At 41.0% G+C, this 13,056-nt stretch overlaps 2 protein-coding genes across 3 annotated transcripts in view; one reads left to right on the plus strand and one right to left on the minus strand.

Annotated features, from left to right (window-relative positions):
- LOC121574914 (metal transporter CNNM4) overlaps positions 1-4,444 on the minus strand; it is a 20,033-nt gene extending 15,589 nt beyond the window's left edge. For both annotated transcript variants that reach the window (XM_041887601.2, XM_041887609.1), the window contains exons 1-3: positions 4,006-4,444; positions 3,801-3,903; positions 2,671-3,669 (exon numbers count right to left, since the gene is read on the minus strand). In XM_041887601.2, the coding sequence (XP_041743535.1) occupies positions 2,671-3,669; positions 3,801-3,903; positions 4,006-4,371 (1,468 nt within the window). In that variant the 5' untranslated portion in view covers positions 4,372-4,444. The remainder of the gene's footprint in view (positions 1-2,670; positions 3,670-3,800; positions 3,904-4,005) is intronic.
- A 5,662-nt stretch (positions 4,445-10,106) lies between these two features.
- LOC121567838 (inactive heparanase-2) overlaps positions 10,107-13,056 on the plus strand; it is a 144,777-nt gene continuing 141,827 nt past the window's right edge. The window contains exon 1 of the mRNA XM_041878200.2: positions 10,107-10,507. Coding sequence (XP_041734134.1) covers positions 10,242-10,507 — 266 coding nt within the window. The 5' untranslated portion in view covers positions 10,107-10,241. The remainder of the gene's footprint in view (positions 10,508-13,056) is intronic.

The following is a 13,056-nucleotide window of genomic DNA, read 5'->3' on the forward strand; positions in this document are numbered from 1 at the left end:
TTACTGTCAATTTGTCACTTCTCTTCAGACTGCAGCACATTATTCCTGTTCTACTGTGGGATGTGAAGCCTCACTGGGCTCTTTCAACTCACTGCCATTCTATGAATCCCTGCGACGGGTAATAAACACAGGTTATCCAAAGTAATTACCATAAGTAAAACAGGACATTTGTATCATAATAATTGGCATAATCATTGCATAATCCAGAACCAAATCAGCTAAAGCAGTCACAAGAGACTATACATTTCATAATCTGTAAAACATACAGATAACCTTGCTACACTCTCTAAGCTGTCCCAGTTCATTCAAGGAAGTTGTTGATTTCATGGATTATAGATATGGCTTAAAACTCTTCCCTGACATACAGTTGCCCAGTGTTTCCCAAACTTGGTCCTGGAGACCCCAAGGGGTACACGTTTTTGTTTTTTGCCCTAGCACTACACAGCTGATTCAAATAATGAACTCATCATCAAGCTTTGATTATTTGAATCAGCTGTGCTAGGGCAAAAACCAAAATGTGTACCCCTTGGGGTCCCCAGGACCAAGTTTGGGAAACCTTGCAGTAGCCTATCCCACTCACCTCCACTTGAACCTGCTGAGCCTGTATCATCTTATATGACTGACTGTTCAGAGCATCACTGGATTTAAATACACCCTGGATTCTCTGCTTTTCAGGAAGAGGGAAGTGGTGTGATGGAATGTGTATGAGTTAACTTGAACACTGTCAATGCACTTAGCTATACAAAACGTATTGTCAAACGAGCACAGCACCTGCTGAACAATGTAATATTTGTTTTATCATAGATCATGTGTAACAGGGTAGAGGTGCCTGAATTGCAGTAATCATGTGATTTGAACCTGTGAGCTCATTGGTCCATGTGCTCTGATGGTTGCAGGTATAATTCTGGAGAATGCACCTCCACCTGTATGGTGCATTTCCTATAATATTTACACTACCGTTCAAAAGTTTGGGGTCACTTAGAAATGTCCTTGTTTTCTAAAGAAAATCAATTTTTTTGTCTATTAAAATAACATCAAATTGATCAGAAATACAGTGTCGACATTGTTAATGTTGTAAATGGCTATTGTAGCTGGAACGGCTGATTTTTTATGGAATATCTACATAGGCGTACATTGGCCCATTATCAGCAACAATCAGTCCTGTGTTCCAATGGCACATTGTGTTTACTAATCCAAGTTTATCATTTTAAAAGGCTAATTGATCATTAGTAAACCATTTTGCAATTATGTTAGCACAGCTGAAAACTGTTGTGCTGATTAAAGAAGCAATAAACCTGGCCTTCTTGAGACTAGTTGAGTATCTGGAGCATCCGCAATTGTGGGTTCGATTACAGAATCAAAATGGCCAGAAACAAATAACTTTCTTCTGAAACTCGTCAGTCTATTCTTGTTCTGAGACATGAAGGCTATTCCATGCGAGAAATTTGCCAAGAAACTGAAGTTCTCGTACAACGCTGTGTACTACTACCTTCACAGAACAGCGCAAACTGGCTCTAACCAGAATAGAAATAGGAGTGGGAGGCCCTGGTGCACAACTGAGCTAGAGGACAAATACATTATAGTGTCTAGTTTGAGAAACAGACGCCTCACAGGTCCTCAACTGGCAGCTTCATTAAATAGTACACGCAAAACACCAGTCTCAACGTCAACAGTGAAGAGGCGACTCCGGGATGCTGATCTTCTAGGCAGAGTTGCAAAGAAAAAGCCATATCTCAGACTGGCCAATAAAAATAAAATATTAAGATGGGCAAAAGAACACAGACACTGGACAGAGGAAGATTGGAAAAAAGTGTTTTGGACAGACGAATCGAAGTTTGAGGTGTTTGGATCACAAAGAAGAACATTTGTGAGATGCAGACCAAATGAAAAGATGCTGGAGGAGTGCTTGATGCCATCCGTAAAGCATGGTGGAGGCAATGTGATGGTCTGGGGGTGCTTTGGTGGTGGTAAAGTGGGAGATTTGTACAGGGTAAAAGGGATCTTGAAGAAGGAAGGCTATCACTCCATTTTGCAACGCCATGCCATACCCTGTGGACAGCGCTTGATTGGAGCCAATTTCCTCCTACAACAGGACAATGACCCAAAGCACAGCTCCAAACTATGCAATAACTATTTAGGGAAGAAGCGGTCAGCTGGTATTCTGTCTATAATGGAGTGGCCAGCACAGTCACCGGATCTCAACCCTATTGAGCTGTTGTGGGAGCAGCTTGACCGTATGGTACATAAGAAGTGCCCATCAAGCCAATCCAACTTGTGGGAGGTGTTTCAGGAAGCATGGGGGGAAATCTCTTCAGATTACCTCAACAAATTGACAACTAGAATGTCAAAGGTCTGCAAGGCTGTAATTGCTGCAAATTGAGGATTATTTGACGAAAGCAAAGTTTGAAGGACACAATTATTATTTATATTAAAAATAATTATTTCTAACCTTGTCAATGACAACATTTCCTATGCATTTTGCTATATTTCCTATTCAAACTCATTTCATGTATGTTTTCATGGTAAACAAGGACATTTCTAAGTGACCCCAAAACCTTTGAACAGTAGTGTAACTCTTTACATGCTACCTGATTCTGCATAAAAATGTTTTCTCTCTACAACAGTGTATACCTAACTCAGGTGTGAGTGTGGATGTGCCTAGCCTATTACCTCTCTTGAACTCCTCCAGCATTACATCCAGTTTGGTATCGCTGAACACACAGTGCATTGGGTGTTTGTAGAACTGGGTGATGGTCTTCAGCGGGGTGCAGTCATCCGGGTCCACGAACGCCAGGTCTTTGACGAACAGGATATCAACGATGTTGGATCTGTCATTCTCATAGACCGGGATCCGGGTGAACCCGCTCTGCATGACGTCAGACATAGTACAGAAGTCTAGAACAGCATCTGAGGAGAGCATGTAACAGTCCGCCAGCGGAGTGTGAACTTCTTCTACGTTCTTGGTGCGTAACTCCAGAGCGCCCTGGATGATGTTGAGTTCCTCTTTGACCAAATCGTGGTAGGGATCTGTGACGCGCAGCATGGCAACCAGTTTCTCTCTGGTGTAGAAATTACTGATCTCCTGGTGAAGCATGATGTCTAGGAGCTTGGAGACGGGGTAGGAGATGGGGAAGGAGACCAGCATTAGAAGCCGGGTGGCCCAGATGGTTTTGGAGGCGATGGCGAGGCTGTGTCTGGACGCCACAGAGTGAGGCAGGATCTCTCCTATAAAGAATATACCGAAAGTGCAGGTAGCAAGGGAGGTGGGAGTCATCCCTATAATCTGGCACATCCACACTACGAAACAGGTGTTGGTCAGCACGTTGCCCAGCACCACAGTACACAGGATGTAGTTGCCATGTTTACGTACAGATTCGATCTTGTGCGCGTATTTTTGTTCCTTCTCGGTGCCACTGTTTTGGAGGACCCGGAGCTCAACGGGATCCAGGGCGAGCATGCTGATGTTCAGCCCACTGCAGAGCGCAGAGAGACCCAGTAGCAACACTGACACCACCAACTGGAGCCACACGTCCGCTTGCGGGGGTCGCTCCACCACCGCTAGCCAGAAGTCTCTGGTGGTGAAATGTTCCCACTTCACCCCATCAAACGCGCAAATGGAGTAGTATTTGATCCGCTCATCTTTGCGCAGGTCTTTGGCGAGCAGCTCCACTATGGAATCAGAATCAAATAACAAAAAGGTCTTCATCAGACAAGAATAAAAACGCACAATAGCACAAGATAAAAAAATAAAAAACATTTGATGATTCAACAATGATAAAAACATGTAACTATAAACGGACCTAGAACGGAGTTGTGGCTGGATGCAGACCTGAAGGAACCCAGGAGTTCGATGTCAGAACTCCGCGCATGCTCGTCCACGCACGGGTTCCGTTTGGGATGGACCTAAATACAAATTCACATTTTAACACGATATTTAGGCTATTTAATTAAACATATTTCATATATAGCTTTAAGGGTAAATGGTCAATACACTAAATAACTGACCATACTCTCCCCCTCTCCTCTCTCTCCTCCTGGCTCCTCTATGAAGGCGATCCATGGTGCGGCAGCTGCAGCCTCTGGTCTCTCGCTCCCAGAGCGGTTGTGGGCTCTCTGTGTAACCGAGAATGCTGCGTAGTAAACCCGCAGCATGAACCGCGTCCCCTCGGTCGCCTGGAGCAGCCCGTCTTGTACAGACAGCTCCCCGGCTTTAGTGTTCTCTGGGCGGACACCAAGCAATCCCTTCGCTGGGGCTGGGAGAAAGAATACGAGGATGAGAAGGATAGAGAAGTTAAACAACAGTAGGCTGCAGGAATGAAGTGCGGATCGGTGTGTTGAGGATGAAGCTGCCGCAGCATCAGCAGCCATCATGCTGAATGAGCTGCAGAGGGACTTCGGCGATGAGTTGGTCACGTGGTTAGTGTTTTTACGCTGGCTCTTGGAATAGGCATACATCTGGAGAGCCACGCAAAGAGGAGAGAGAAGTGAGAAGGGGCCGAGAGAGAGCGCGGGCATGTGTGCGTCTTAAAAATCACATGCAGCACAATGACGTAATGTCATTTTGCGTGCCACTACCGTCTAAAAATAGAAGGCAGGAAATGCCCTATCATCAGCCACTTCCCTGGGTGATTGTCTGTCGCTCCCTGCAGAGATTACAATCGTAGAAACACGCCAAATAGGCTACTGTTGTCTACAGACAGACGCAATCATGCTGTGTGTGTGTGTGTGTGTTCATTTTGTAGGCCTACACCACAGCTTTGCTCTCGCAGGCTATTTTTTTCACAATCAGCATCATCAGCATCATCACCATCATAGTCATCCTCATCATTGTCACCGTCATAATGATCATCATCATCCTTATAAACAGCAGCATCGTCATCATCACATTGGGTAAAGCTGCAGTCGATTTTTCTAGAACGTGTTATACAGTATTCCACCAGATGGCAGTGCTGACTCCCCTTTCCCATTTCAGCACCAGCTCTGGAGTCAAGTTTTACTAGAGGCTCTTCAACTGAACAAGTTGTTCGTTTACCCTCCTAGTGTGAGTAATTTGATTTAATTTAACATTATATAGTAATTCAACTGATTTAATTAGCACAGTAATAACAGCAGGGTTGCATTTTAAAGCCAATAATAGGTTACTACTACGAGTCAATGTTTAGGGGCTGAGTCAGCAAATGATTTATAATTTGCAAATGATTTATAATAAATAGCCTAACAATTATTCTTTCTAAATGATTTAGAATTTTCAGGGCCCAATCGCATTTAGCCATACGAACAATTAGCCTACAAACGACAATATATTACTTGTATCGTCTAATTCCATTTAAAATATCATGTTTTTACATTTTGGAATCGTAGCCTACATGTTAGTTTAAGCCATAAAACTAGAAATGTAAACTGATGAGACAGTTTAGCAAAGCACACCATTAAATTGGTTTAGTAATCAGATAAATTAAAAGGACACGATAATACACAGGGACTTGGCTGCTCCTTTGTCAAGTGGTAGGCTAACTTCTCTGCCTCTGCAACTTTCACACGTCGTCAATATTCGGAAGAGCGAGCGTGAACCCTGCCTTGTAAACCGTGACCCTTTCATCGCCTGTTTAAAACAGATACAAGCCTGGTTGTGGCGTGTCAATAAATAGCCTTATCCACCCTCCTTCGCCCCGGCTCTCTCTCTCTGAAACCATGCTCCAAATCACATATACTTGCCTGTCAAGGCAATGTTTTTAAAATATTTATTTTATTTTGGAAGTATAATCGAAGTTAGATCCCACTGGGCACAGACGTCAATTCAACGTCTATTCCACGTTGGTTCAACGTAATTTCGTTGATTTAACCAGAAAATAACAAACCATATAGCCACAAAACTGAAAATAAATTGTTTTATTTTAGGATATGTGACTAAATGATATAGGCCTAGTATTATTGATCTTAAAAATTCTGTTCAACTGTTAAAGCTTAATACATTTCAACAAAATATGTTTCCAATGCAATGCATTTGCGCTAGGCAATTATTGCTTCACTAACGAAATTGCTTTTATATTTTCGGCCCTGTCGATTTGTTGCCTTTTCCAAAAGTCAACGTTTTTACCAATAGGCTACAATAGAGCCCTGTTTTATTGCGTTATAGTTCAGGGGCCTCGTGTTATAACTTGGGACAAAGATAGGTTGTGGCTTTGAAAAAGAGCGAGTTTAAATCTGATTATTATCGTAATGGTCCTGAGAAGTTTAAAGCTAACTAATGTGTAGGCTAAATGTAAATCTGGACGGATTGAGATAAAATAGAGAGAGCGATATGTAGGATTTAAACCAGATGTAGGCCTATCTTTAAACGCTATGCCATACAGGGTATATCCACCACCCGTTATGTAAAGCCATGCAACCACATCTAAAGGAATGATAGGAAAAAGCTATTGCTTTGTTTAACTCCGGAGGTAAGGGATGTGTTCGTTGTTCTGCATTAGAGGTAGGCCTATCTGTTGCACGTTTCCCTTTTTTCCCTATTTCCCAAGTAAATTACTATTATTCGTTTATATTACAAAATGATTTGGCTATTAGGCCATTTTTGTTGTTATTATTATTGTCATTATTATTAGTCTATTATAGTATTATTATGGTTGTATTAATTTTTCAAAGTTGATACAATAGGTCTACTTTTTTCTTCCATAAATGGAGTCGAAAAAGTATAGTCATAATATTTAGCATTTAGTTATTATTTTGTCAAAACCTTCCGCAAGTAGTTACTCAGTCAACGATACCTATACACACTTTCGATAGCTTATTCCACGAGGAAAAATAGCTTAAGTTAGTACGATAAAAGGTATTGTAAATGTGTTGAAAGCAGCAAACGATTGTTGGCTAGCCTACATTATTTTCTAAGTCTAAATAAATTTGATAGTCGGCTAATTTTCTTTGCAATGATTAGAAATATGATAAAGTCATGCACAGCTCGAGAAATGCACCCCAATCTGCACTCTGAAGGTGGCGGGTTCACGCACAAAAATATTCTACAAATGTTCTATCCTATGAACACAACTTTTAATGTTCTTGAATTGTGATAATATACAGTATTTGTTTTCAACTCCAATTGTTTGATTGTACATTTTACTAATTTAGCAGACGCTATTATCCAGAGCGATTTACATGAGCAATTTCTCTACCATAAGCTGCCTCCAACGTCGTTTAAGATAATTTGGCAGTACGTCCATCCGGCCTCACAACCGCAGACCATGTGTAACCACGCCAGCCTAGGACCTCCATATCCGGCTTTTTCACCTATTCGGCTCGAGATTCGAACCAGCGACCTTTCAGTTACTGGCCCAATGCTCTTAACCACTAGGCTACCTAGTGTAGCCTATAACACAGTTGTACTAATGTAATGTAAAGTATTTATACTATATTTAATATAGTTGGAATTCGTGGAAATCTTACAGACTGTAGCTTTATTTACCCATATATCTGAGTATCGAGTATCAGAACAATGTTTTTTAACTAAATAAATGCATTCAGTCTCCATATCGTTCAAAGAGTGGGGCACTAAATCACTGTAATTTTCCCTTAATGTTCTATTTAACATTTTGATGACAGTTCATAGGGAAAAAATCTAACCTTTATGGAAATCACATGCTATGTATCCCCTTCAATCACAAACACTTTACACAATATGTCTTCGACATCTCAAAACGGACATCAAAAGACTCAAAATGACGTCTACAGTATATCTACCATAGACATGCAGTAAAAGACCGTAACTTGAAGAGGGGTTTTTGGTCCATTGCCATAGGACCGCTACAGCCGCGGCGGGACATATCAAAGACTCATCTCTTCTCCTGGTGAAGTGAGGGGTCAACCGAAGATCTCACTGCGATATGGAGAGAGTGATATAGGAGTTAGAGAAGGTTGGAGAGATTAATATATAGAGAGGTATACGGTTGGAGAGGGTGAAAAGGAGGCAGACGTTTGCTCCCCGCTGTTAGACGTGCATATTTGGAATAGATGGACAGTGTTCTGCCTTATGACCATGCGGGGTGCGCGTCTGATTCTACCCCACATAGCGATGACAGTTGATAAACCTTTCTCATGAGAGATTAATAACAATAACTGGATCGTTTATGTGCTGTCCATTTCTGCGTCTCCATATTTCCTTTGTTCCTTTCAGCCAGGCCTCCCGCACTTTCCAGAATTAATATCGAGCTTTCCAAGAGTCATTTGAATGGCTAAAGTTGGTGCGTAAAACATGAAGTTGGTTGCAGCGGTCACTAATTCAAATAGATAATAGAACCTCTAAACATTTTCAAACTTGTATTGACTTTGACTGTAACAGGAGGGATTACACAAAGGTTTTAGCATATCTTCCCAATCCCAGTGCATCATGCACTTTCTTCACAGTAGATCCAGGGGAGTATATAGTCAGCGACCTCGTGTAAGGCGGTGTGCTCATGAGGCTGAGACGAGCCAGGTCGAGGTGAGGTGAAGTTGTTGGGATAACCACCATAACGCCGACCCAATCGGTCGGTCAATGCCCTCTCCTAGCCAGTGGGACCACGCTGTGTCTAGGCCCTCTGATCAAATAACATCTGGAGAGAGACTTTATATAAAGCTTTTATAGGTATGTTAAATATGTAGGCTGTAGAGTTCTAAATTAGTAAGTCGCTCTGGATAAGAGCGTCTGCTAAATGACTAAAATGTAACTGTAAATGTAATATGTTTTTGGAAGCGCCTCAAGTAGCCTATACGACTGAGATGGGCTGTGTTTGCCAAAGTTAAGCCTGCAAAACTCGATGAAGTCACTGGTTAAACTGTAGAAAATACATTAGCACAGATCAAACTCTGAGAAAACATTAGCCTTGTGATCGCAGCTGTTCTTAAATAGCCTACTTAAAAAGCCTACTCGTGTGTAAAATATATTTTATAGCATATCCTAACTAGTTATTTACTTGTCTTTTCTTGTAGGCCGACTGATCTAAGACCGTACATCAAGAAATGCCCAGTTCGATAACAGTGTCTAAAAACCGTTCCATTCAAAAGTGTAGAAAGAACATCAATAGGCCTACTCTGATATTTCATTTATTTACTTTGACGTTTACTTGTTTTACTAGGACTAAACGTTTTTGTTTTATGTAGACTTACTACAAATGTTCGTGTAGCTAGTTAGGAGTGTGCGTTTTTTTTGTCTTCTTTGATGGATTGTATTTGGGTTCTTTACTTCCCCAAGGAACGAATATGCGTTTGTTTAAAAATGCATAATTACGTCTGTAAATGCATAATTACGTCTGTACCAAAACCATCTTGGCACTGTGGAGCTGCATCCAACTTTAATGTATAAGAGATTTGTGTTTCACAGATAATTAGCAAATATAAAACGTTCAGCCTTTTAGATGACCATGCAATTGTAATCTAAACTACACAAATCTTCGCTATTTCCGAGATCCCAAATTCGACTAGTTTTTAGCCGAAATATTTCTAGAGTATAATTTTGAATACACGGTTTTCATAACGCTTGTTTTTAATCATTCCATTGGTTACCAGGATTTGTTGGTATTGTTTTGTTCGAGAGTGACAAATACACGAGAGTTTCATACACAATTCATTGCATCAGACAAATTGCTTTTCAGATTTACATGAAAATGTATGTTTTGTGGCAGGCACGAGCGTGCGTAATTATTTTTAGATGGTGCATTGGAGACAACTCGTGAAGAGCGTATATTCTATCTCTTATTACCGTTTGATTCATTTGTCTATGTAAAAGTATAGCCTCTTATTTTTCTAAAGGTTCCCTTTCATAATTTTACAAGTAATAAAAACAAGAAATAGACTGACGTGTTGAGCTCTGCAAAGCGGACTTGTCCTAGCATATTGATAAATAGCTCGCCCTGATCAGTGTTTTCTCTCCTACACCTCAGGGGTTAAGTATGAGCCCTCATACCTCAGAGAAGAACCACCGCTGAGTCCTGAAGAGGGGCGGTGCTGCCTCCTCTCCTCCCCCCGGCTCCTGGCCCTCTATAGCGGGGAGGCTGGCCCGGGGCGTGCGCTCCCCTCTCCAGCTCCCAAAAACACGGAGGGGCGGGGGAGACGGACAGACAGAAAGGAGCAGATCTCTTCGCTCAAAGGAAGAGGGATAGTGCATTCGGACTAGAAGGTATCGCTATAGCTTTTCTCACTTTCCCTCAAACAGCAGAGCACGGTCTTATTTTTATGCGCGGTGTTCCTTCCATCCGTGGTACCAAGCCAGGAAGATGCCCAAACCGAAGACATGCCCCTTCCCAGGCTCCCCTCTGTGGCTGGTATCCGTTGCTCTGATGGTGCGGTCGGTGATATCCTCTTCTTCGACCTACCAGAGACCTGCACCGGGCGGCGGGGGGAAGAGAACGGGGTTCATGGAGAGGACGCTCATTTTGCTAGATGTCAACACCCGCAGTCCGGTTCAAGTTCTAAATGACAACTTCCTCTCTTTACAGTTGGATCCGTCGATTATAAAGGACGGGTGGCTGGACTTTCTGAGGTAGATTTCCTTCCCACTCTGTCTGCTTTATCGACTTCATATTCGTCGTTATTCTCATGTTTGGATCAAATGCATTGTTTTTGGTTTGTAGGTCTCCGTTGAGTATGATCGGATTTAGTTATCTAGACGAATGTTCTTTAACAATATTATGATATCAGGGAATCGTTAAACCATTTCATATAGTCGGTTGATGCCGATTTGTGCCTCTGGCCGTTGTTTAGGTGACATTAGATATGGGGTAGGCTAGCCTATATGGAGTGGCCTAAAGATTGTAGTGTCGGTCTAACTTCATAATTATGTCGTCGAGCTTTAACAATTGGTGTGTATACCAGTAGACTATTTTCTAATTAAGCAATAAGGCACGAGGGGGTGTGGTATTTGGCCAATATACCAAGGCTAAGGGCTGTTCTTATGTAGGATGCAACGCAGAGTTCCTGGATACAGCCCTTAGCCATGGTATGTTGGCCATATACCACAAACTCCCGAGGTGCCTTATTGCTATTATAAACTGGTTACCAACTTAATTAGAGCAGTAACAATACATGTTTTGTCATACACATGGTATATGGTCTGATATACCATGGCTGTCTGCCAATCAGCATTCATGGCTCGAACCACCCAGTTTATAATTTCAGTTGATACACCTTTTGACCCATCATTCTCGTGTTGCATGCATGCATCAGCGTACACAGTATGTAGCCTAATTTATAAACATCTCTTTAACATAGTGGTGTTAATAATAGGCCTACATATATAATACCACTGTCTTAGTGTCAATGTTTCTGTGTTCTACACAATGTTAATACTGAGAGAGAGAGGAACGAGAATGAGAGGCAAAGAGCTGATGTGAGCTCATAATATATAGTTAATGTTGCATGTTGGGTATGGAAGGGACTAGTTTACATTGGTAGAAGTAGGCCTACATGGAGCACATGAGGCTCGCCGAAGAATTTCCGTAAACAGAGGTTTCTTATTTCCAATGAAACGTCCACTGTTATTGTTTGGGAGGAGAGAAAGGAGTCATGGCATTTTACAAGTGCAATGGAGTATCAGCGTTTACTACTCGATATCGACATGTTTGTAATAATGAAAAACAGTCTGAATGGCTTCTCAGATATTATAGTATCACCGCATGTGGCGCCCTGGAAGTAAACTTTTACCAGTCATTGGAGAAGTTTGTGGTCAGGATTTATGGATACTAATCATCACAATAATATAATAATATACTTAATGTTCATAATATTCATAATAACAATAATGCACTATGTGATCAATCAATTAACCTTTTAACAATACATACACATTTTTTGCTTTACTTTGGTTCATACTTTTCAACAATTTCCTATATGTCTGTAGGCTATTCACTGACAATTTCAAGGCTAATTTTCTACAATGTTTTCCCCATATTTATTTTCTTTAAATTTAGTGGTCAAGTTCATATAAAGCGTTATTTGACTAAACATTGAAACCATGCCTACTGATCGCCAGATCTGATAACCCAGCGCTCAAGCACACTGAGGCCATACTATAGCATAAATTCGTTTTTTTGGTAGGTCGGTGGATTTGAGCGACATAAATAGGCAATTATTATAATACAAAGTTAGGCGATTTAACTTCTACAATAGTCTATAATTGTCATAAAAATGGCACTTTATTCAAGTCTGCATGAATCGGCTAAAATGATCACAACATGGAATGTGTCTGACTATATTCTGCCTTGAACATAACATTAAAGCTACAGTACAATTTCCAGTCATTTCAATTAATGGGAAATATTCCCTTAATTTTAAAGAATGTGACTTATAAATAGGCCTACTACAAAACTGTTCTTTTTGCTCCATATTTTTGGTCAAATGAGACTTTGTAAACAAATAATGACTAGATTCAAATCAAAGTTTAAAAAGTAGGCTAATGTTGCTCTCATGGAATGCCATTCCTTGACTACTACAGAAAGCATGTGCTATTGGCATATGATGTATTAGTTTGCTCCATTGTTTTGTTGGTGGTCCACTCTTGATGATATGCACAAATTACAGTGTGGCTTTGGTCGAAAAGTATAATATTTCTGTTGTTTATTCTGTGTCCAGTCTGGTAACACAACAGTAGAGTGGAATACTTAACCGCAAAATATTTTTCTAATCCAGAGCTGTGGGACATATTATTGCTAGCTGGCTAACAGCGGCACTGAGAGGGTCATAAAAGGCCTGTTGTAATGGAAAAGCTGTCATGTCCTGTAAGACCATTATGTAAATACTAGTAGGGTTCACTAGCCTTTCTCTCCAGTGAAACCAATAGGTGAGAGGGATAGTCATACGTGTTTTGAAAGCCCAGTCTGCAAAGCTTTGACAGTAATCTGCTAATACTGTAGTGTAGAACATGGTTTTATTATTCTGGGCACACTAGTGTCACCATCATAAAATGTTGCCTTGTGACATCTAAAAACACTAAAACCTACTCTCTGTATGAATGAAATTGGCTGCATGTATAGTTTTCTTTTGCTGAATCTGAATGCACAGGGCTATCAAGAAATATCACATGTGAATAATGCT

The sequence above is a fragment of the Coregonus clupeaformis genome, chromosome 1, assembly GCF_020615455.1.
Source record: "Coregonus clupeaformis isolate EN_2021a chromosome 1, ASM2061545v1, whole genome shotgun sequence".
In the NCBI taxonomy this organism is placed as follows: domain Eukaryota; kingdom Metazoa; phylum Chordata; class Actinopteri; order Salmoniformes; family Salmonidae; genus Coregonus; species Coregonus clupeaformis.